This window comes from Loxodonta africana, chromosome 5 (genome assembly GCF_030014295.1).
Source record: "Loxodonta africana isolate mLoxAfr1 chromosome 5, mLoxAfr1.hap2, whole genome shotgun sequence".
Classification (NCBI taxonomy): domain Eukaryota; kingdom Metazoa; phylum Chordata; class Mammalia; order Proboscidea; family Elephantidae; genus Loxodonta; species Loxodonta africana.
Window position 1 is genome coordinate 46,642,241 of NC_087346.1, and position 25,214 is coordinate 46,667,454.

At 40.5% G+C, this 25,214-nt stretch overlaps 1 protein-coding gene across 1 annotated transcript in view; it reads left to right on the plus strand.

Annotated features, from left to right (window-relative positions):
* Positions 1-25,214, plus strand: part of LOC104845941 (3-hydroxybutyrate dehydrogenase 2) — a 148,769-nt gene that overhangs the window by 103,540 nt on the left and 20,015 nt on the right. Inside the window, exon 3 of the mRNA XM_023548542.2 lies at positions 24,460-24,549. Coding sequence (XP_023404310.2) covers positions 24,460-24,549 — 90 coding nt within the window. The remainder of the gene's footprint in view (positions 1-24,459; positions 24,550-25,214) is intronic.

Sequence of the window (25,214 nt, forward strand, 5' to 3'; positions counted from 1 at the left end):
CACTCAATGAAATAGGTATAGAAGGGAAATTTATGAACATAATAAAGAGCATCTATTCAAAACCAATGGCCAACATCATTCTTAACAGAGAGCGGCTGAAAACATTCCCCTTGAAAAAAGGAACAAGACAAGGATGCCCTTTATCACTACTCCTATTTAACATTGTGTTGGAAGTCCTAGCTGGAGCAATAAGGCAAGAAAATGAAATAAAGGACATAAGAAATGTAGCTTATTTTTTCTTGCCATGTAGAGGAAGAACTCAACATTTTAAATTAACACAGGTATAGATAATCTAAATTAATTAAAATGTGTAGTATTTATTTTGAGGAGACCCAAGGTTTCTTTTTATTGTTCTAAATATATGCATGAAGACATTAGATCTTTTTCTGGTCTTGTTTTAATAAATAGTAATTGTTCATAATTAGAATTACAATTTTTTCTATTTTCAGAATATTTGTTTCTACATTTCTTTGGAAGAGCCCTTGTTTTAAATATGTAAAATATTCATCATTGATTCTAATAAATTTATTAATCTCTGAAGATTTTATCCTAGTCTACATTAACTTATAAATTCTGAAATACTAAAATTTTAAAAAATAATGTGGTTTTACTCTGTATGACCCTTCACCCTAATCAAAATTCACCTTTTTGTCATTACCCTAGGTATTTTGGAGAGTGACCAATTTTCCAGACCAGATGTCTACACTAGAGCTCCAACAGGTAATCATGATCAAGTTTGAAGAACTTTGATCTTGAAAAGCTACTTTTAGGCATCAGCTGCTGTGGTGCCCATCTCCCTATACATTAAATGTTACCTCCCCCTTTCCGTCATCTCTCCATGCTCTCTAGTTTTTTGTTTGATTTCCTGTGACAACGTGATAGTCTCTCTCAGTGCACTCAAATAAAATATTATCAGTACGTGCAAAGCATTGACATCTGTGTGTGCATGCGCACAAACATATACGCGTCACAGAGACCATAAGGCAAATTTGGGGATCCCTACTGCTAGGTTTACTCTACGCTTTTTTATTTTGTTTTACCCTTGAGGACCAGACCAAACCCACTGCTGTACAGTCCATTCTGACTCATAGTGAACCCATAGCGCTTCCAAGGCTGTAAATCTACAGAAACAGACTGCCACATCTTTCTTCTGTGGAGCTTCTTGTGGTTTCGAACCACCAACCTTTCAGTTAGCAGCTGAGTGCCTTAACCAGTGTGCCACCAGGGCTGCTACACTAAGGGAAGCCTGTCGATATTGACCAAAATCAAATATTTCTTTTTTCCCACTCCAAAGTCTCATAATTAGACAAACTACCATTAAAAGGCCTGGAAGATTGACGTATAGCCATGAACTATCTAGATATGTGACATATAAATATGAGTGGAAGCAATGAACTTTGAATTCCTGAAGGTTTGACCTATGTTTTTTTCACTTTACTTTCATTTATATAATTTTTCAAATGAATTGAGTCCCAGTAAAATTATTTTTCCCTCGTTTCCAATTTAGTTATATTGTAATTCTAGAAAAGTTTTGGTGAATTACCTTTGGAAGGTAGACTGAAAAGGGATACTTAATTATTCTGCCTACTCTATAGCTCACTTACTAAACTTACATAAATGGTAAATGAAAATGGCAGGGACTTAAGGCTTTACAAAGATAAATCAAGGTGCCTGTCAAAATACACTCCTGTGACATTTCCAAGTGCCAGATAATGTCTATTAATATAAAGTATGAATCTTCTTTTGTGTGTGTAATTTCTCCTATTGATAGTAATAATATGAATTTAATTGTGAGATTTGGTGGTTTAGTACCTTCATAAAATTACATGGCAAGTATATTTCTTAAAGGAGTTCATTGCTTTGCCTCAGGTCCTCAGATACCAAACTCATTGCCATCGAGTCGATTCTGACTCATAGCGACCCTATAGGACAGAGTAGGACTGCCCCATATGGTTTCCAAGGAGCACCCGGTAGATTTGAACTGCCAGCCTTTTGGTTAGCAGCTGTAGCTCTTAACTACTACTCCACCGGGGTTAGAGTATTCACAAGTTCATTTAAATTAAAAAATGTAAATTCTTAACCACACATAGAAATCAATGTCATCACTTTTTTTCGAAAAAGCATCAATTTATTTTGATATATTCAGATAATAGGATCCTTAGATATTATCAGAAACCAAACCCGTTGCCATCGAGTCAATCAAGTCGACTCTGACTCAGAAAGACCCTATAATGACCCTATAAGACAGAGTAGAACTGCCCCATAGAGTTTCCAAGGCTGTAATCTTTTGTTTTTATTGTGCTTTAGGTGAAAGTTTACAGCTCAAGTTAATTTCTCATTAAAAAATTTATACTCATATTGTTTTGTGACATTTGTTGCAATCCCTACAATGTGATAGTAGGCTCCCCCTTTCCTCCCCAGGTTCCCTGTGTCCATTCATCTAGTTCCTATCCCTTCCTGCCTTCTTGTCCTGCTTTTGGGTAGGAATTGCCCATTTGATCTCACATAGTTGATTGAACAAAGAAGTACGTCTTTCCTCATGTGTGTTATTTTTTGTTTTATAGGGCTGTCGAATCTTTGTCTGAAAAGCTGGCTACGGGAATCATTTCAATTTTGGGTTAGCAGAGTTTCCAGGGGCCATAGTTTCGGGGGTTCCTCTGGTATCTGTCAGACCATTAAGTCTGGTCTCTTTTCATGAATTTGAATCCTGTTCTGCATTCTTCTCCCACTCTGTTGTGATCCCTGTCAGAGTGGTTGTTGGTGTTAGCCAAGCACCATCTAGTTCTTCTGCTCTCAGGCTGATCGAGTCCCTGGTTCATGTGGTCCTTTAGTCCTTTGAGCTACACCTTTATGGAAGCAGATTGCCACATCTTTCTCCTGTGGAGTCACTGGTGGGTTCAGACCACCGACCTCTTGGTTAGCAGTCAAATTCTTAATCACTGTGCCACCAGGACTTCTTTTTCTCCATTAGGGAGATTTTGCTGATGTAGTTGTACTCTTTCGCCAGATTCCATATGAGCAAAGGCGTGCCGCTGCTTGTCAGATGGAAGTATGAGCTATGCCTCGCTTTGGAACAGAGCACCAAAATTTGGTCTAAATGAGGCTCATGTCCTTGATCTTGGCCTTATTACCACTATTCTCTATACAAACCATTATAAATTATTCTTTGTTTTGTTTTGATTTTTTTTTTTTGGTTGTTTTTACTGTTGTTGCAAAATTATTTATGTTATAGCCTTTACCGAAATTGATCCTTTTTCTCCTGTACTGCTTAGTGTAATTATCTTGGTCAAGTTGTGCTGACCTCACCATATTTAGTCTTGCCTTTCCCATCACTGAAAGTAATAAGTGTTTACTATTGAGAAAGTGATTCACCCTTCCTCTCCTTTCCAATCATGGTAACCATCAAAGAACTTTGCTTTCTGTGTGTATATCTATTCTTGATTTTTTACAGTAGTGGGACCATACAATATTTGTCTTTTTTGTGATTGACTGATTTCTCTCAGTATAATATCTTCCAGATCCATCCATGGTATAAGATCTTTCATTGATATCTCATTATTCTTTGCAGTTGCATTGTATTCCATTGTATTTGTATACCATAATTTGTTTATTCACTCATCCATTGATGGGCACTTAGGTTGTTTCCATCTCTTTGCTGTTGTGAATAAATCTGCCATGAACATAGGTGTGCATATGTCTATTCATGTCACTGCTCTTATATATCTAGGATATATACCTAGAAGTGAGATTACTGGATCTTAAGGTATGCCTATTTCTAGTTTTTTGAGGAAGCAACATGCTGTTTTTCATAGTGCTTGTGCCATTCTACAATCCCATCAGCAATGTATAAAAGTGCCAATCCCCCCACGACTTCTCCAGCCTTTGTTGTTTTCTGGTTTTTTGATCATTGCCATTTTTGAAGGGGTGACATGGTATCTTACTGTTCTTTTGTTTTTTTAAATCTCATTCATCCAACTAGCATTTATTGAGGTCATCCTAAATAGCAGGCACTGGGCTAAGCATTGTGGAAGCAGATAAATAAGATACAGTTCATGTTGCTCAAGATTTCAACAGCAGAAACAAACAAAGTACCTAGCATTTCTAAAACAATGTAGTAACTATAGTGCTAGAATTATTCATAAATTTCTAAGGGAGTAGTATATTTGGAAGTTGTCAGCACAGAACTAAGATAGTATTGAACGTTTAACAGTAGCTGGATTCACACAGGAAGGGTGTAGAATAAGACTAGCATTGGGCCTGGGACAGGGCCTGGAGAACATGAACCTTTGAAGAAATTGGAGCTGGTAAAGGTGGAGCCTCAGAAGTCCTAGTTAAATGAGAGCAGTGTAATGCCAGGGAGGCACTGGAGTAGAGAGTTTGGAAAAAGGGCTAGTGAAGTGCTGATAAATAATGGAAGGATACAAATTAAAATAGCAGCGAGGTACTAATGATTCATCCAAAGTCAGGTCTTCTTGGGTTGTTTGGCTTTTCTGTTTGTTTGTTTTTTAAATATTTCATTTTGACAAGATCGTGATCAGACAGGATACTTCCTTGTGGGAGAATAATTTAGTCCTCTTTTTCTGCAAATTTTTAATCAGTATCAAGGTTTTCAAAGTATTCGTATCTTTTGACCAGTAAATCCATTTTAAGTAATCTTTCCCGAAAAAGTTATTGGAAATGCAGTCAAAGATTTGTGAATAAAGGTCCTCATTGTAGTAGTATTTTTAGTAGCAAAATTTAGACTTATGTATCAAAAGTCTAGAAAATCATTAGAAGTTTTTATTTATTCATGTAACAGAATATTTAGCAACCACTGATTTCAAACATAGGATTTCACAGACCTTTAAAATATCATAAAAAGTAATGAGCACCAACTTGTAATTCTAAAAGCTGTTTAAAATGATATATAGTATAATTGCAATTATATTTGTATATATGCCTGCATGCCTAAGCAAAAAGGCTGAAAAGAAAATGCATCAAAATAATATCAATGGTGGTTTCTCTTTTTCACTGATATATTTATTTTATGCTTAAATTTTTCTACAAATATTATGTATTATTTCTATGATCCAAGATCAACAATAGCAGTTCTGTTTTTTTGCTTTTTAAACACAAAAGTCTTTATTTATTTTTCTTCTACATTAAGTGTTACAGGGTAAGTTTTGTTAGAATTCTGCAACCTAGACCATTTATTGTTAATTGGCGGAATGAATTGTTAAGTGAATTCTAATTTCCTTTAGGAGCTTCTGAGGAAATATTCAGAGATAGATAATTGTTCTGAGTACTTGAATATATTGTCTCTTGATTTGGAAAAGGAAATTGAAATTCAAAAAGAGCTTCGAATTAAAGTAAAAGCAAAACTCACACTTCCATATTCACAAGCCAAACAGATTCAAAAACTTCTCTTTATAAACTAAAGATTTTCCACGGAATTCCACAGAGTCATGGAGAAACTTAAGGTAACACCTTTTTTAGTAATATCCTTGTAAATCTCCATAAATTTCAATGTATTTAAGTCCTGCTTTGGAAGTTGGCATATTTGATATTAATGTACTTACTACCAAATTATGGATAATAGAGTTCATGTGCAAGATCTTCAGTGCACTTAGAACCTGTTCATTTATCAAAACCTGAGCTCTGCCTGTGGGCCTAGACACTGTGCACAGGAGACAGATATAAATAACATCTCAAATATCTCATAATCTAGTCAGTGAGGCAGACATACAGACAGGTCATAAGTGCAGTGATAGAAATATAGTCCTATGAAATACCAGAAAAAGTTGCACAAGATGTGACTGTAGTGGAAGCCAGAGCCAAACCCTAAAGCTTGGGGTTCACTTGTAGGTGATGAGGAGTCATTGAACAGTTTTGAGTGGTGGGAGTAACATGATCAAATTACCATTTTAGGTATTTTGCTACGAATGAAGAAGAAATTAGTTTGAGGAGCATCAACCTGTTGGCAGAAAGAACAGACAAGAGCCTGTTGCAGTGGTCCAGAGGAGATATTATGGGTGACGGTACTGCTAGAGGAGTCCTGGTGGCAAAGCGGTCAAGACTTCAGCTGCTAACCAAAAAGTCAGCAGTTTGAATCTACCATCCGCCCCTTGGAAACCCTGTGGGACAATTCTACCCTGTCCTATAGGGTCACTATGAGTCAGAGTCAACTCGACAGAAACGGGTTTGGTTTGTACTAGTAGAGATCCTTGCATGGCACAGATGGTTTGCACTCAGCTACTAACCAAAAGTTGGTGGTTTGAATCCATCCAACTGCACTGCAAAAGAAAGACCTGGTGACCTACTCCATAAGATTGCCACCCTTGAAAACCCTGTGGAGTGCAGTTCTACTGTGACACACATGGGGTCGTTATGAGTCAGAATCAACTTCATGGCAACAGGTTTAGCATACTACTAGGTGCGATTCCATGGGTGGTGCACACAGTTAAGTGTCCAGATAGGAACTGCAAGATTGGCGGTTTGAATCCAACCTGAAGCACCTCATAAGAAAGGCCTGGCGATCTACTTCCCAAAGATCACAGCCTTTGAAAACCCTATGGAGCACACTTCTTCTCTGACACACATGGGGTCACCATGAGTCGAAATCGACTCAACAGCAACTGCTTTGGGCTATTTATTTATTTGTTAGGGAAGACATAGGGATGGGGAGGAAGAAATGGATTGACAAAACATTTAGCAACTAAAATGGTAGGTCTGCATGATTAGTAGTAGATGTAAGGGAGAAAATTTAGGTTGAGTCCCAGGATTTGGACTTAGCCAGGTTTGTGTATAGTGATGCCGTTAACTGAGATACAGGAAAAACAAAGAGAAGCAAAATGGCTGAGGCAAGAGGAGAAATCAGGTGTTTAATTTGAGATGTTTTGAAGTTGAAGTACCTATGATGGAATATCTAGGAAGAGAAGCCCAGTAGGCATTTAATTGTGAATCTGATGTTTGGGAGGAGAAAGACCTGGGACTCAACCACATATAAACCAAACCAATTGCTACTGAGTTGATTCCAACTCATAGCGACTCTATAGGACAGAGTAAAACTGCCACATACAGTTTCCAAGGAGCAGCTGTTTGATTCAAACAGCTTTTGGTTAGCAGCCAAGCTCTCGACCACTTTCGCCACACAGGCTCCAACAGCATATACCAAAACCCATTGTCGTAGAGTCAATTCTTACTCACAGTGACCCTATAGGACAGAGTAGAACTGCCCCATAAGGTTTCCAAGGAGCACCTGGTAGATTCGAACTGCCAACCTTTTGGTTAGCAACCGTAGCACTTAACCACTCTGCCACCAGGGTTTCCCAACGGCATATAGGTGGTAGAGTCACCCAGAAAGCATAATAGAAGAATAAAGCCTTAGGACAAGAAAAAAACTCTGGAAAAAATAAATGTTCAAGAGTTATTAGCAGAAAAGGGGGCACCACATGGGTTTGAGGTTGGGAAGGTCAAAGAGAATACCAACAAAAGTGGTGTCACTCGTCGGTGGAGGAGAGAAGGTATGTCAGAGATGAAGTGGTCAAGAGTAGCAAATGCGTCAGACAGTCAGAATATGGACTGAGAATTTCTCTTCAGTTTGCTGATAATAGAGCTCACTGGTGACCTTTGTGAGAACAGTTTTAGTTGTGCGGTAAGGGAAGCAGACAGATTATAAGAAATTGAGGAATGGTGGAAACTGAAGAAGTAGGGAGCAGGTATCTCCCTATCTAGATAAACTGCCTCTTGGGCCCTGATGTCCTTCCACAGATTATGCCTCTCAAATATCCAGAACTTATTCATGAAATCCATGGACTTAGGGCATTCAGATTATTGTCACCTTGAAGCCAGGAAAGACTTGAGGCCTGTCACACTCATTGTATTGGTTAGCTCAATCAAGATGGGCAGGATAGGATGTTGAAAATAAATCTCAGGTATCTACCTGGAAAACCTGGGTGATAGGCATTACCATTAACTAAAAAAGGACCAATGGAAAAAGGTGGGTTAACAATGAGATACCATCTCAGTCTGACACAAATCAAAAAAACAGAAAATAACAAATGTTGGACAGGCTTTGGGGAGATTGGAACTCTTATGCACTGCTGGTGGGAATGCAAAATGATACAACCAATTTGGAAAATAATATGGCACTTCCTTAGAAAGCTAGAAATAGAAATACCATATATGATCCAGCAGTCCTACTCCTAGGAATATATCCTAGAGAAATGAGTCATCACACGAATAGACATATGCGCACCCATGTTCACTGCAGCATTGTTCACAATAGCAAAAAGATAAAAACAACCTAGGTGCCCATCAATAGATGAATGGATAAACAAACTATGGTACATACGTACAATGGAGTACTATGCAATGATCAAGAGCAATGATGAATCTGTGAAGCATCTCACAACATGGATGAATCTGGAGGGCATTATGCTGAATGAAATAAGTCAATCACAAAAGGACAAATGTTGTATGAGACCACTACTATAAAAATTCATGAAAAGGTTTGCACACTAAAAAGAACAATCTTCGATAGTTACGAGGGAGGAAAGGGGTGGGGATGGAAAAACACTAAATAGGCAATAGATAAATGGTAACTTTGGTGAAGTGTAAGACAGTACACAATACTGGGGAAGCCAGCACAACTTGTACAAGACAAGGTCATGGAAGCTCCATAGACACATCCAAGTTCCCTGAGGGACTGAATTGCTGGGGTGAGAGCTATGGGGACCATGGTCACGGGGAACAAATAGCTCAATTGACATAACATAGTTTGTAAAGAAAATGCTCTATATTCTACTTTGGTGAGTACCATCTGGGGTCTTAAAAGCCTGTGAGCAGTCGTCTAAGATACTCCACTGGTGTCACCCCTTTGGGAGCAAGGGAGAATAAAGAAAACTAAAGATACAAGGAAGGAAAAGGTCAGTCCAAAGGATTAATGGACTACAACTACCATGGCCTCCACCAGCCTGAGTCCAGTACAACTAGATGGTGCCAGGCTACCACCACTGACTGCTCTGACAGGGATCACAATAGAGGGTCTCAGACAAAGTTGGAGAAAAATGTAGAAGAAAATTCTAACTCACAAAAAAAAGGCCAGACTTACTGGCCCAACGGAGACTGGAGAAACACAGAGAGTATGGCCCCTGGACACCATTTTAGTTCAGTAATGAAGTCATTCCTGAGGTTCATCCTTCAGCCAAAGATTAGACAGGGCCATAAAACAAAACGAGTCTAAATGAGCATATCAGCCCATGGGCAAGGACTAGAACATAGGAGGGGACAGGAATGCTGGTAACAGGGAACCCAAGGTCAAGAAGGAAGAGTGTTGACATGTCGTGGAGTTATTAACCAATGTCATAAAACAGTATGTACACTATTTAATGAGAAGTTAGTTTGTTCTGTAAACCTTCATCCGAAGTACAATAAAAAAAAAAAAAAGTGGGTTAATAGTGATGTTACATTTTAAACATGCTGAATTTGAGGTACTTGTAGGGCATTCAGGAGGTATATCCAGTAAAAGTAAGAAATATGGAACTAGGTGCCAAGAGAAAAAAGTTGGGGATAGAGGCTCTTTCCTTCTTCCCTCATATCAGAGGATATAGGTGAAAAAAGAGATCCATTCTACCTCACATCCTATTAAAAATAGATTGCAGAGTAACCTACTGGCCAGATACAAAGAGCACCAAGAATGGACTAGCCTCCTTTCAGGTCTCCATAGATACAGAGTGTATTAGACTGGGTTCACTAGAGAAGCAAAACCAGTAACGTGTATAAATATATAAAGAGAGATTTATATCAAGGAAACAGCTCACTCCATTGTGGAGTTGGAACGTCTCAAGTGTCCTTGGCTCAGGATAGAGGCCTTTCCCAATTCATGAAGCCACAGAAGCTGGTGAACCCAAGATGAGCAAGTCGGAAAGCAGGACTCCCACTCACAGGCTGTGACAGTCGAGGAATTCCCAAGGTCAGCAGGCAAGATCTCAAGGTTTCTTCTGAGTCATGTAGCTGCAAGGGCTGGTGAACCGAAGATAGGCAGGTCAGGGAGCAAGATTCTTGCTTGCAGGCCATGAAGATCAACGAATCCCAAGATGGACAGGTAAGTTGTTAGCTCAAGTCCCAAAAACAAGAGGTCAGACAAGAGACAGCTGCTGGATCCAGAACAAGCCAAGAACTTTTGCTAGGAAAGCAGGAAAGAAGCGGGCGGCATAAGGCAGAGAGGTGAAGGCTGACGGGGTGGTAAGCCACCACACGTTCCACCACCAGTACCACTCAGCAGATTCCATCATGGGGGTGATCACATATCAAATTTCAACAGGGAAGTGATCACAACATTATACAACTGCCAAAACACTGAGAATCATGGTCTAACCAAGTTGACACACAATGTTAACCATCACACACGGAAAGTTATTTAACATTAAGACCAAAACCAAACGTATTGTTGTGGAGTCAATTTCAACTCATAGCAATCCTACAGGACAGAGTAGAATTGCTCCATAGAGTTTCTAAGGAGCACCTGGTGGATTCGAACTGTCAACATTTTGGTTAGCAGCTGAACTCTTAACCACTACGCCACCAGGTTTTCCAATTTAACATTAGCAGGTGGGGATTTATGGAATCCCAAAATCATTTTTCAAATGCCTTCTAAGACTGAATACATCTATGACTGAGAGTCAGAAACTTTCTTGTCACCTCATAAATGACTCAGAAGTATGGTTTGTGAGAGTATCCCTATTTACTTTTGCATCATATAACTGAAACACCACAAAAAACAGAAAGTTGGATAAGGTTATAGAACAGAGTTAAAGTGACTTCAAGGCATCCTTGGCTCTTTGGTAAGAAGGGTCATTCAAAAAAGGAGATTATGGGTTGCATAGTACCCATCATTCCAAATCTCTGGACTGGATGTTTTCCCTTAGCCTAACATGCTAGCACAGGAATTCACTAGGGCTGAGGCCTGTCCCTTGGTTTTAATTCTCCTTTCCAACCTTGCCCAAGCATCACACTATTACAGCTGCAGGTCTGATACAATATCTACTCCTCTTCTGAATTAAAGAGTAACCCAAAATTACTGGATAAATTCGCCTCAATGATAAAATTATTTTAAGGCTATTAAAAATGTAACTGGCTGTTATGTATCCAGTCTAGTAGAAGTTGCTTAACTCATGAACTGAGCCTCAGTATCATGAATGATTGTGAAGGAACAATGATAAAGCCAGTAATGGAAACCAAGCATGTTTTTAAAAAGCAATAGTGTGGGCAGCTGATGCTTAAAAGACCTTAAAAGTAAATTCAGAGGAGGAGACTGCTGACACACTGTGCAAATTGCAACCAATGTAAAAAAACAATTTGTGCATACAATTAGGAATGAGAAACTAATTTTCTCTGTAAACTTTCACCTAAAACACAAGAAGATAAAATTTTTTAAAAAGTAAATTCAGGGCTAAACCAAACCCATTGCCATCTAGTCAATTCTGGCTCACAGTGACCCTATAGGACAGAGTGGAACTGCCCCATAGGGCTTTCAAGGAGTGGCTGGTGGATTAGAGCTCCCCACCTTTTGGTTAGCAGTCAAGCTCTTAGCCACTGCGCCACCAGGGGCTCCAACTAGAGAGGACAAAATGTGATATGAGCTCACAGGAAACATGTTATTGCAAGCCTGCTACTCAGCAAATATTTAATATGCATCTACTGCATGCTGGTCACTGGTCTAGATGCTACAAGGCACTGCCTTCTTGGAACTTGTAGAGGGAAGGATGACAAATGCCTAGCGTAAGGAATTTAATCTGGTGCCTCTATAGATGGGCAAGCAAATATCTGCAATACCATGTGACTTGGGCAGTTTTCCAGTGAGCATTATTGTTGAAGTCAGCATGGGAGGCTGAAGAAAGCTGCATTAAGGAAGAAAGGATTAGAGAATGCTTATATTCATAAAAAGTCTATTCTGAAATCCTCAAAATTCAAAGGAAGGGCATTATTATTAAAGCAAGGATGAGATTACAGATCATTACCAAACCCTGACTGCCATTGAGCTGATTCTGACTCATAGCCATCCTGTAGCAGAACTGCTCCCATAGAGTTTCCAAGGCTATAAATCTTCATGGAAGCAGACTGCCACATCTTTCTGCTGCAGAGCAGCTGGTGGGTTCAAACTGCCGACCTTTCAGTTAGCAGCTGAGTGCTTTAACCATTGTGCCACCAGGGCTCCTTACAGATCATTAAACCCAGCATTAAACTGCAGGGGACAACAAGGCACAATTTTACCAAAAACCTCACTTGGACTTGTGCAGAAACTAAGATTAAGGTTAAAAAAAAAAGTTTTTAATCCTGTATTAGTACATTCCTCTGACAACTTCCGTAATAAACACTAACATTTACTGAGTGCATACATGTCAAACATTATATGATGGTTTCACATGTCGAATCTTTCCTCCTCACAACACCCCTGAGGTAGGTGCTGAGGTTACCTTCATTTTACAGATGCGAAAGCCAGGTTTGAGGAGTTAAATGACTTATTCACTTAGCTATTGAGAGAAAGATTTGGAATTCATCCGAGTCTTTCTGACTGTGTTCACTGTGACTATTAGGAATTGGCTTAGCTTCAAGTAACAGGAAACTTGAAAAATGGTGGTCTTAAAAAAGACTTTATTTTTTTCTTACATAACTCCAGGGAAGTTAGTCCAGGGCTGGTGCCTCAAGATTGTCTGCAAGGAACCAGGTTCTTTATATTGCCCTGCTCTGTCTATACTGTGTGCTTTCTGGCCTCATATCAAGCTACGAAGTGGCTATGTCACCAAGCATCAAATCTGCATTCCAGGCAAAAAGAAGGGGAGGAGCAAAAGCCGTAAGACTTCTAGAGAAGCCTTGTTTTTCTACTCAAGAAGAACGCCTTCCTCAAGATTCATTCCATCACCCCGATCTGTGTTACTCAGCCACCCCTTGCAGCCAAGGAAGCTAGGAATTTGGGAGTTTTTGCTTTCCAAACTTTATGAAGTAAAAGGCAGGTGGGAAGAGTTGAACGGGTGTTGAGTGAACCCACTTAGAGTACGTGCACAAAAAACCTACACAATCACTCTGCTCAATTACTGATCTAATGGCCTACAGGTTGCTAAACTAGCTTAAAGGGCTCATATACTCTAGTTCTTTTTTTTTTTTTTTTTTTTTATCTTATCTCCATTCTCTTCAGCCAGACTTGACCTGTTACCTAAGGTACTCTTCCCTTTCAAGCCTCCACACTTTTGGTTCAAGCTCCACATCCCCCCATCCCCACCCCTCTCCTAAATGTAGTCAGGAATGTACATTCTGCCACTAAATGTGTATTATGGTTTGATAAGGCTGAGTGTGACAAAGAAACAACAATACTTGTACCTTAAACACAATCAAATTGTCTTCACTCAAAAAAATCTAACACTCCTATTTAACTTTGTGCTGGAAGTCCTAGCTAGAGCAATGAGGCAAGAAAAGGAAATAAAGGGCATCCAAGTTGGTAAGGAAGAAGTAAAATTATCTCTATTTGTGGGCAATATGATACTGTACATAGAGAACCCAAAAGACTCCATAAGAAAACTACCGGAAATAATAGATTCAGCAGAGTAACAGGATACAAGATAAACATACAAAAATCAGTTGGATTCCTATATACCAATAAAGAGAATGACAAAAAGGAAAGCAGGAAAACAGTATCATTTATAATAGCCCCTAAAAAAATGCAATATTTAGGAATAAATCTGACCAGGGATGTAAAAGACCTATACAAGGAAAACTACAAAACACTACTGCAAGAAACCAAAGGAGACCTACATATCATGCTCACAGATAGGTAGACTCAACATTGTGAAAATGTCAATTCTCAAAAAGCAATCTACAAATACAATGCAGTCCCAATCCAAATACCAACAGCATTCTTTAAAACGATGGAAAAACTAATCATTAACTTTATATGTGGAGGAAAGAGGCTCCAGATAAGGAAAACACTATTGAAGAAAAAGAATAAAGAAGGAAGGCTGACATGACCTGACCTCAGAAACTACTATACAGCTAAGTTTGTCAAAACAGCTTGGTACTAGTACAAGGACAGACACATTGACCAATGGAACAGAATCAAGAACCCAGATGTAAATCCATCCACCTACAGTCACCTGATCTTCAACAAAGGCCCAAAGTCCATTGAATGGGGGAAAAGACAGTCTTTTTAACAAATTGTGCTGGCAAAACTGGATGTCCATCTGTAAAAATATGAAACAGGGCCCATATGTCACACCATACAAATTAATCCAAAATGAATCAATGGCTTAAGTATAATACCGAATACTATAAAGGTTATGGAAGAAAAACCAGGGTCAACATTAGGGGCCCTAATTTATGGCATAAACAGGTTACAAACCGTAACTAAGAATACACAAATACCAGAATGTAAGCTAAATATCTGGGATCTTCTAAAAATTAAACACATATACTCATCAAAAGACTTCACCAAAAAAGAAAAAAGAGAACGTATAAACTAGGAAAAAAAAATTGGGCTACAACAGATCTGACAAAGTTCTAATCTCTATAATCTATAGGAAAATCCAACACCTCTACATTTTTTTTTTTTTGACAAAGAATTCCTTTAAAAAATGAGAAAAGGATATGAACAGACACTTCACCAAAGAAGACTTTCAGGCGGCTAACAGACACATGAGAGTATACTCACAATCACTAGCCATTACAGAAATGCGAATCAAAACTACAACGAGATACCATCTCACCCCGACATTACTGTCACAAAAAAAAGAAAACATATATTGGAGAGGTTGTGGAGAGATTGGAACTCTTATGCGCTGCTGGTAGGAATGCAAGATGATACAACCATTTTGGAAAACAATATGGTGCCTCCTTAGAAAGCTAGAAATAGAAACATCATATGATCCAGCAAACCCAGTCCTAGGGATATATCCTAGAGAAATAAGAGCCATCACAGGAATAAACATATGCACACCCATGTTCATTGCGGCATTATTCATAATCGCAAAAAGATGGAAACAACAGACGAATGGATAAACAAACTATGGTGTATGCACACAAAAGAATACTACGCAACAATAAAGAACAATAATGAATCTTCGAAACATCTCACAACATGAATAAATCTGGAAGGCATTATGCTGAGTGAAATAAGTCAATCATGAAAGGGCAAATTCTGTATGAGACCATTATTATAAAAAGGATTTGACATCTGTCCGTATTTTTCTCCCATTCTGTCCAGGACTAACTATTGTGACCCCATCAGAAAAAAGAAAGAAAAAATCTATGTCCAGGGCCAGGAAGACTCAGAATCTTCAGTGTCTTGGGTTCCTTCTATTTTGTTGCCCTATCTTTCACATGCAGTTTCTGGCTCATTTAAAGTTGACTAACCTCAGAGCCCTGCTGACTCAATGGCTAAGTGCCATTGAGGTTGGTGGTTGGAACCTACCCAGTGGCTCCACAGGAGAAAGACCTGGTAATTTGCTTCCATAAAGATTCCGAAAACCAAACCCACTGCCACCCAGTGGATATCGACTCCTAGCGACCCTATAGGACAGGGTAGAACTGCCCCGTAGGGTTTCTGAGGCTGTAATCGTCACAGAAACAGACTGCCACATCTTTATCTTTCAGAGCTGCTAGTGTGTTCAAACGGCTCTGTGGGGCAGTTCTACTTTGTCACATGGGGTAGCTATGAGCCAGAAGCCAAGGCACACAACAACAGCAACCCCAGAACAGCATATGGCCTGGGGCCTAAGCACAAATTATGGAGCCTAGTGGTTAAGAGTTCAGCTGCTAACCAAAACTTTGGCAGTTCAAATCCACCAGCTACTCCTTGGAAACCCTGTGGGGCAGTTCTACTCTGTTCTATAGGGTCGCATAAGTCAGAATCAACTTGAGCACATCAAGCTTTGGTTTTGGTGGTGCAAACAGTTAATGTGCTCAGCAGAGGTTTGAGTCCACCCAGAGGCACCTCAGAAAAACGGCATGGTGATCTACTTCTGAAAAATCAGCCACTGAAAACCCTATGGAGCACATTTCTCCGCTGACACAGATAGAGTCGTCATGAGTAGGAATCAACTCCACCACAACTGGCTTGGTTTGGTTCCACATCTTACCTTCCACTTATAGAGTTAGTAGTTCAACCTGAACTACACTGGATGGCAGCACGCACACACATAAAGTACAGGAGTCATGTGGCTCCTTTTAAAAAACTGAAGGAAAGGGAACTAGCAAGTATGAAGGAACTTGCACTACAAATCCCAGCATGCATTATTAAGCACCTGACTTCCTTCTGCACAAAGGTCTCAAGTTTGTTGCTCCTGCAGGAACCTGCAGGACTTCATCTAGTCACTGCTCTAAAGTAAGATTGTCTAATACTTTTTAAATGAAACTTTTAGCTGGGGAGAGAGAAGGTTTAATTTTTAGATGTGGCTTTGTTCTTCAGGAGCCCTGCGCAGTGGTTGAGAGCTAACCTAAAGGTTGACGGGTCAAATCTACCAGCTGCTGGTTGGAAACCCTATGGGGCAGTTCTGCTGTGAGTTGGAATCAAGGCAATGGAATTGGTTGGGGATTTTTTGTTTTGTTCTTCGCGTTGCCTATTTCAGAATTGATCTGAGCAGTTAGATTAGGACAAAAGTGGATTTTTAACAAGTTTGAAGCAGGGCTTCAACCTGTAATTTTCCCTGTTCTGGTTAGCATTCCGGTTCACCCACATTTTAAAATTTCGAGTCCCTTCCTGTGTCTCTTCATGAACCAGTTAGAAGTCCTGGTTTGAAGCTGGTCTGAAAGTTTTCCACAGTAGCCAAAGAAAAGAGGATTTTAGTGTTTTAAGTGGACATTGTTCTTCTTGGCTGGTGAAAACATTTAGATTTCCTGATAGTGCTCAGATTGTGCCTCTCTGCTTATCAAAAGTTAACATTTTGATTACAATACTTAGAGTAAGAAAGCCAAAATGTGCAGTTTTCACATTGGATTTTGCACTCATTTTCCTAAAGAAACTAAAAGTTTCAGAGAGCATTTTATGTAACATGAGGGCTTTGGCCCCAAACTCTGATCACAGAAAGACAAGGCAGCCGGCCAGGGAGAGGTTTTCAGAGTGAGCTAAGAGGCTGTCTGCTCTGTGCTTCAGCAGCTGTTCAGTAAGTGCTGCTCAGGATGTCAGAGGTTTCCTAGGAAATCGCTTGGCCATGTGTCTTCACACTGCCATTGCTCCAAAAGACACTAAGGGCATGGTGTTTTAAAGAACAGCTTTTTAAATTACACCATGCCCAGGATCTGTGAAGGGTAAAGATTCTGAGAGTGTTTTACTATCTGACAGAGCCCTGATGGTGCAGTGGTTAACGTGCTCCGGGGCTAACGGAAAGGTCGGTAGTTCCAGCCCATCAGCTGCTCTGGGGAGAAAGATGCAGCAGTCTGCTCCCATAAAGATTACAGCCTTGGAAACCCTATGGGGCTAGTTCTGCTTTGTCCTATAGGGGCACTATGAGTCAGAACCAACTCCACAGCAGTGGGGTTTACTATCTAAAGTATATATTGTGTATATCTCTTAGCCCTTTCCATGTTTAGAGTGAAAATTTATCATTCATGTAATAAAAAGACAGTGAAAGTTGATTAAATCAGAGTAGGCCAGCACTGTAAAAGCCTGGCTTCTCCATTGCATAACAAATGCAGACAAAATCTTAGACCATCAGTGAGTTGTAAACTGATCTTTGGAACCAGTTTTTATAAGGTAGGTGTTTAAGCCTGGTCCTCCAAGGCAGAATTAAATATGCATAGTTTTGTTAAGGGAAATGTCTGTGAGAGAAAATGAGGGAACTGGGAAGGCTGGGTGAGCTGACAAGTCAAGGTGCAAGTCTGACCCCTAGGGAGGGAGACAGGGAAGCCAGGTTGGGTGGAAGCGTCCTAGGGCGCTGTGTAGTCTAAGGAAGGTTCAGCAAGAGGAGGTCAGCCACCAGAAAGGAGCCCTGTCTCCCCGGAATGGGGCTCCTTAGTATCCGTGCAGCACTCAGGCACTGGCTGTAACAGCCCACGGGAAGCTAAGCCCTTGGCCAATTGTTGTTGTTAGGTTCCAATTCACAGTGACACTGTGTATAACAGAACGAAACACTACCTGGTCCTGTGCCATCCTCAGAGTCAATGCTATGTTTGAGCTCATTGGCCACTTAGGCCTCCTGTAGTTGGAGGTCTGTGAGGCGAGGGCTCATGGCTGCCACAGTGGTGATTTAGAGAGGCCTGCTGGGAATGCCAGCACCAGGAGAAGAAGCCAGGGGGCACATGGTCTTCTCTTGGGCTTGTAATCAGGAGGCCTACGTTTGAATTCAGATCTACTATCTCATAGCGTGAAACACTAGGCAAACCATATAATCTCTTTGATCTTAGCCCCACTGGTGTCCACGCCCTGTCTCTCATTTCTTTAACAACCTCTCATCCACCCCTTCTCTCTATCCCACTATTTCACTGTAAACCCTCACCAGCGCCTGCGACAAACTCCTTACTGAGCTCGCTACTCCTGACTGGTCCCTCCCTCCCCAGGGCTCTTCTCCAGAGTGATCTTTCCAAAACCCAAATCTGTTCATGCCACTCTCCATAAACCCTTCAATGCTCATTGCTTATAGGAGTAACATATAAAGCATGTAAAGCTTTAACAAAGTGTGAAGCCTTGTTAGGAAAGAGTATGTTAAGTAACAGCAAAAAAACTTTTGCTGAAGATAAGATCAAAAAGAAAGAACTAGGTTATATGAGCCCTCTGGGCTAGGCTAGCATCCTGTCCTTCATCAGGCAGGTGGTTGAGCGGAGTGGTTGTATAGGTTATTTGTGCACATACTCTAAGTGGGCTCACTCAATACCCAGTCATTCCTCTTACCTGCAATCTATAATCCAAGCAGGCATTAGCCAAATAACTAAATTTCCCATGTCACAGTTCTCAATACTCCCTTTAAACATTACTGATTGTACCTATTGAAATGTTATTACTACATGCCCTAACTTTAAAAGTGGGTCAGCAGCATCACGGGGTGGAGTGTTCGTATAACAAAAGAGTCAGGAGGGCTGTTTCCTTCTAGCTCTGTCCTTAACTGATTCTATGAGTTTTGACATATAGGATCAGTTTCCTCATCTATAAAATGGGGGCACTAAGCATAATTCGATTTTGTTCAATGCCTCTCTGAGGCCAGCCCTGAAATCTTTTAAAAGCACAGGGCAACCACACAATATTGATAGTGCAAACCTCACCAACAGCTTCCAGGAGAGACAGAGAGAAGCAGTCCCAAGTTTTAAGGACACAAAAAACACAATAACAATGTGTGCAGGGGCAGCAGGGAGGAGGGTGGTGGTGGCAGAGAGGGAAAGGATTTCACCTGTGCAGCCTCAGCATCAGAGGCTGTGGTCACTAGGTACTGAAGGGACTGAAAGGTGGGTTAAAGTCTAATGTCTGCATGTCACCAGTTATCATCTCAGCAGACTGTGTTAAATGTTTTTGAAATATAAAGATAGGTATGTAGAGGAAGCATTCTTGGAGAGTTCAAATGGTGGGACTGTTTATAAAGGTGCCATGAAGTTTATCAAGAAACAGCTTGAGAAATATTAGTCCAAATGACTAAAGGATCACAAGTACTACAGCCTCCATAGACTGAGTCTAGCACAGCTAGGTGGTGCCTGGCTATCACGACCAACTGCTCTGACACAGATCACTATAGAGGGTCCCAGACAGAGCTGGAGAAAAATGTAAAACAAAATTCTAAGTCACACAGAGAATTTTAAAAAGACCAGACTTACTGGTCTGACAGAAATTGGAGAAACCCTGAGAGTGTGGCCCCTAGACAGCCTTTTAGCTCAGTGATGAAGTCACTCCTGAGGTTCACACTTCAGCCACGTATTAGGCCCATAAAACAAGACCAAGGGGGCACACCAGCCCAGTGGCAAGGACTAGAAGGCAGGAGGGGACAGGAAAACTGGTAACAGGGTATCCAAGGTCGAGAATGGGAGAGTGTTGATATGTCATGGGGTTGACAACCAATGTCAAAAAACAATATGTGAACTGTTTAATGAGAACCTAGTTTGTTCTGTAAACCTTCATCTAAAGTACAATAAAAAAAAAAAAAAAAAGAAGTACCTTGACCCGTTCTTTCTAGATGTTAACGCCGATGCAGGAAAATGCACTAGTGTCAGCCATTAAATGCACATGCCTTTAGGTGGAATGATTTGGAAAAGAAACAAAGAATAGTTGCACAACTTGAAGAACACAATCAATATCACTGAATTGTACATGAAGAAACTGTTGAGTTGGCATATGTTTTGTTGCATATATTTTTGCCACAATTAAAAAAAAAATGGTTGTGCCTTTGTATTAAAGCACACTGCATTATGAGTTGACTTGCCATCCTGACAGCTGTTGCTCAGGGCTCAGGGCATCAGCTGGGCGGCCACCTTGGTAGGTCAGTATCTTTTGTTGTTTGCTTACTACCTTTTGAGGTATTGAATAATGTGGAATGATTCCACTGTTATTTAATCCCCCTCTACTTTTCCTGTTGCCTTTGTGCTGCTGTTGTTTCAAGTTATCAAAAAAAGTCACTACCTCTGAGCCCAGGCTGATGAAGGGATGAATGCCTCACATGTTTCGTATGTGACATCACTGATGACCTTTGATCCTGAGAAACTGATTTCTCTGCCTTGATTTCTCTGCACCATAATAAATAAACTGCAAGGCACCTACAAGGAGATATTGTTGTTGTGTGTCATTGAATCAATTCCGACTTACAGCCACCCCATGTGACAGAGTAGAACTGTCTCATAGGGTTTTTCTTGGCTGTAATCTTTGTGGAAGCAGATTTCCAAGTCTTTTCTCCCTCATAGCCACTGGATGCTTTTGATACAACAGAACAAAACTCAAAATCGTTGTTATGCTTGAGCCCATTGCTGCAGCTGCTGTCAACCCATCTCACTGAAGATCCTCTTTTTCACTGGCCCTCTACTTTACCAAGCATGATGTTCTTCTCCAGGGACTGATCCCTCCTGACAACATGTCCAAAGTATGTGAGACATAGTCTCTCCATCATTGCTTTTAAGGAGCATTCTGGTTGTACTTCTTCCAAGACAGGTTTGTTCGTTCTTTTGGCACTCCATGCTATATTCACTATTCTTCGCCAGCACCACAAATCAAAGGTATCAATTCTTTGGTCTTCCTTATTCATCATCCAGCTTTCACATGCACCTGAGGCAATTGAAAACACCATGGCTTGGGTCAGGTGCACCTTATTCTTCAATGTGTCATCTTTGCTTTTTAACACTTTAGTGAGGTATCTTGCAGCAGATTTGCCCAGTGCAATGGGTCTTTTGATTTCTCGACTGCTGCTTCCATGGGTGTTGATTGTGGATTCAAGTAAAATGAAATCCTTGACAACTTCAGTCTTTTCTCTGTTCATCATGATGTTGCTTATTTGTCCAGTTTAAGGAGTTTTGTTTTCTTTACACTGAGGTGTAATCCATACTGGAGGCTGTGGTGTTTGGTTTTCATCAGCAAGTGCTTCAAGTCCTCTTCACTTTCAGAAACCAATGTTGTATCATCTGCACATTGCAAGTTGTTAATGAGTCTTCCTCCAAACCTGACGCTTCTTGGATTATTTGCCCAGCATACAGATCGAACAGGTATGGTGAAAGGATGCAACCCTGATGCACACCTTACCTGACTTTAAACCACACAGTATCCCTGTCATGGATTGAATTATGTCCTCCAAAATATGTGTGTATCAGTTGGGCTGCGCCATGATTCTAGGTATTGTGTGATTTTCCTATATGTTGTAAGTCCTGCCTCTGTGATGTTAATGAGGGAGGATGGGCAGCAGTTATGATAGTGAGGCAGGAGTCAACTAAAAAGATTGGACTGTGTCTTGAGGCAATCACTTGAAATATAAAAGAAAGAGGCAAGCAGAGAGACAGGGCCTCATACCACCAAGAAAGCAGTGCCAGGAGCAGAGCACATCCTTTGGACCCACGGTTCCTGTACAAAGAAGCTCCTAGTCTGGGGGAACATTGATGATAAGGCCAACAGGGAGAGAAAGCCTTGTCCTGGAGCTGGTCCCCTGAATTTGAACTTTTAGCCAACTTTACTGTGAGAAAATAAACTTCTCTTTGTTAAAGCCATCCACTTGTGGTATTTCTGTTATAACAGCACTAGATGACTGTGACAATCCCTTTGTTCTGTTCAAATAACTGCCTCTTGATCTATGCACAGGTTCCTCATGAGCACAGTTAAGTGTTCCAGGACTCCCATTCTTAACAACATTATCTGTAATTTGTAATGATCCACACAGCCGAATGCCTTTGCATAGTCAATAAAACACAGGTAAACATCTTTCTGGTATTCTCTGCTTTCAGCCAGGATCCATCTGATATCAGCAATGATATCTCTGGTTCCACATCCTCTGCTGAATTCTGCTTGAATTTCTGGAAGTTCCCTGTCAAGATACTGCTGCGACTACTTTTGAAATAAGATAGTAGACATGAAAGAAAAGGGGTGGATTCAAGAAGACAGTCACATAAATCGACAGGACTTAATAAAGGATTCCACCCATGAGAATGTCAGCCCTGAAAGAGTGATGGCTTGCACATAAACCAAAATCAAACTCAATTCAGACTCATAGTTACCACATAGGACAGAGGAAAAATGCCCCATAGGGTTTCCAAGGCTGTAATCTTTATGGAAGCACACTGCCACATCTGTCTCCCAAGGAGTGGCTAGCACGTTTGAACTGCTGACCTTTTGGTTAGAAGCCAAGCACTTAACCACTGCACCACCAGGGGTCCTTGCCTTACATGTCCAAAAAACCCAACGCCGTTGCCATTGAGTTGATTCTGACTCACAGTGACCCTATAGGACAGAGTAGAACTGCCCCATATGGTTTCTAATGAGTTGCTGCTGGATTCAAACTGCCAACCTTTTGATTAGCAGCCAAACGCTTAACCACTGCACCACCAGGTCCCCTTGCCTTACACATAAAGAGAAAAAAAATTTTAAATCTCTATGAAAAAAAAATGAGTGGATGGGATCTGACAGGTGAGAGAATGCGCAGTGTCCAGAAGGGCTTTCAAAGGCTTATGGATGGATTTTCTGTGGCTGTGAACAACCTGGAACTTGTCCTTAGGAAAATAGTAGAAAGTCTTAAACTGACAATGGAGAAGGATGAAACCCTAAGTAACCCTTCAAGCAACAACCCTTAGTTGCTTGTTTACAGAACCCTCGCGCATCACCCTTACAACTCAGCCCTGCACATGCCAACATCTAAGGGCTTCAATGAGAGTTCCTGGAAAGAAATCAGAACAGAGAATTCATGTGAAAGTGAGCTGGCCCAGCAAAATAGGTTATGTGATCAAACGCAAAGCAGTTCATTGAATTCATTCATTGAATTAGACTTGTTGAATTACAATTCCAACAAGTTAAAGTAAAGCTGTTTCCCTTTCATTGTTTATTAATCTTTTTTCTGACATCCAAAGAGGAAATAAAATAAACCATATATTTCTTAATATAAAAATAACAATTGCTGCTTTCATTACAGAATGTTGGGTTTTCTTTAGTAACTCATACAGGGTGTATCTCTCAGACCTTATGCCAGATCCCTCATGTCCACCTTAAGTGTTTCATCTCTTCTTCTGGTCCCCTCATTTCTTCTCTTTGCAATTTAGTCCACAATGAAGATACTCCTGGCCAACAGTCATTTCTAATAATTTCTAGTAATGAAAATGGCATAAAGGTAAAGCTCACGGATAGAAGAAATCTCTTGTCCTGTCCCACCCCCAACCCTTTCACGCCCTTACCTCTCTGCCACTCCTCAAGCAGACATAATTCAGCATGTCTGTACCTGTGCCTCAACCTTGGGAGGAAAAACGGGCTAAAAGGGGTCCACTTTCAGTTATTACTGCTGGGTTATGGAGAAACACATAATATTAATCATCCCTTCTTCACTGTAAAGTCATTACTCAAAAAGACCCTGATTATTCTCTTCAGAAGAGAGGGGGAGAGAGAGAGAAGAAAAAGGAGAGAGAGAGGTACTGAAGGTAAAGTTGGGGAGCCTTTAAAATATTTGTTCTTTTCACTTCCATTCTTAAGATGGCGGCATTAAAAAAACAAAAATACAAAAAAAGTGTTACCATCAAGCCAATTCCAACTCATGGTGACCCCATGTGTTTCAGAGTAGCACTGCACTCCATAGGGTTTTCAACAGGAAGTAGATCCCCAGGTCTTTCTTCTAGGTGCCTCTGGGTAGACTCGAAGCTCCAGCCTTTTTAGTAGCTGAGCACTTAAACTTTTGCACCACCCAGAGACTCTGAGATGGATGCACTACCCTAGTAGTGGTCAATGATCCTATGAAGATGAACTAGACAGATATTACAATCTTCACACTTCAAAATAGCTACAATCTTCAGCGCTGAACATTCTGGGTCTGGATAAATCATGTCTTTTGTTCTATTTTTCAGGTATTCAAACTCATGTTCTTGATGTCACAAAGGAAAAACAAATTGATGAGTTTGCAAATGAAGTTGAAAGACTTGATGTTCTCTTATGTGGCTGGGTAATTCATAAAGTTTTAATTGCACTTCTTTATAAAAAGTTTTTATGACTTTTATTAAAAGCATTTTGAGATTGTGAGAAAGTTATTCATTGTGAACCATAATAAATTGCTTAGAAATATGACTAGATTCCTGATAGCATTTTCATTACACATGTTTTTGTTAGGTACCGTCAGGTTGGATCCAAATCATAGCGACCCTATGCACAGCAGAACGAAACACTGCCCAGTCCTGAGCCATCCTTACAATCGTTGTTATGCTTGAGCTCATTGTTGCAGCCACTGTGTCAATCCACCTCGTTGAGGGTCTTCCTCTTTTCCGCTGATACTGTACTCTGCCAAGCATGATGTCCTTCTCCAGGGACTGATCCCTCCTGACAACATGTCTAAAGTATGTAAGACGCAGTCTCGCCATCCTTGCCTCTAAGGAGCATTCTGGCCGTACTTCTTCTAAGACAGATTTGTTCGTCCTTTTCGCAGCCCATGGTATATAGTCAATATTCTTCACCAACACCACAATTCAAAGGCGTCAACTCTTCTTCGGTCTTCCTTATTCATTGTCCAGCTTTCACATGCATATGATGCAATTGAAAATACCATGGCTTGGGTCAGGCACACCTTAGTCTTCAAGGTGACATCTTTGCTCTTCAACACTTTGAAGAG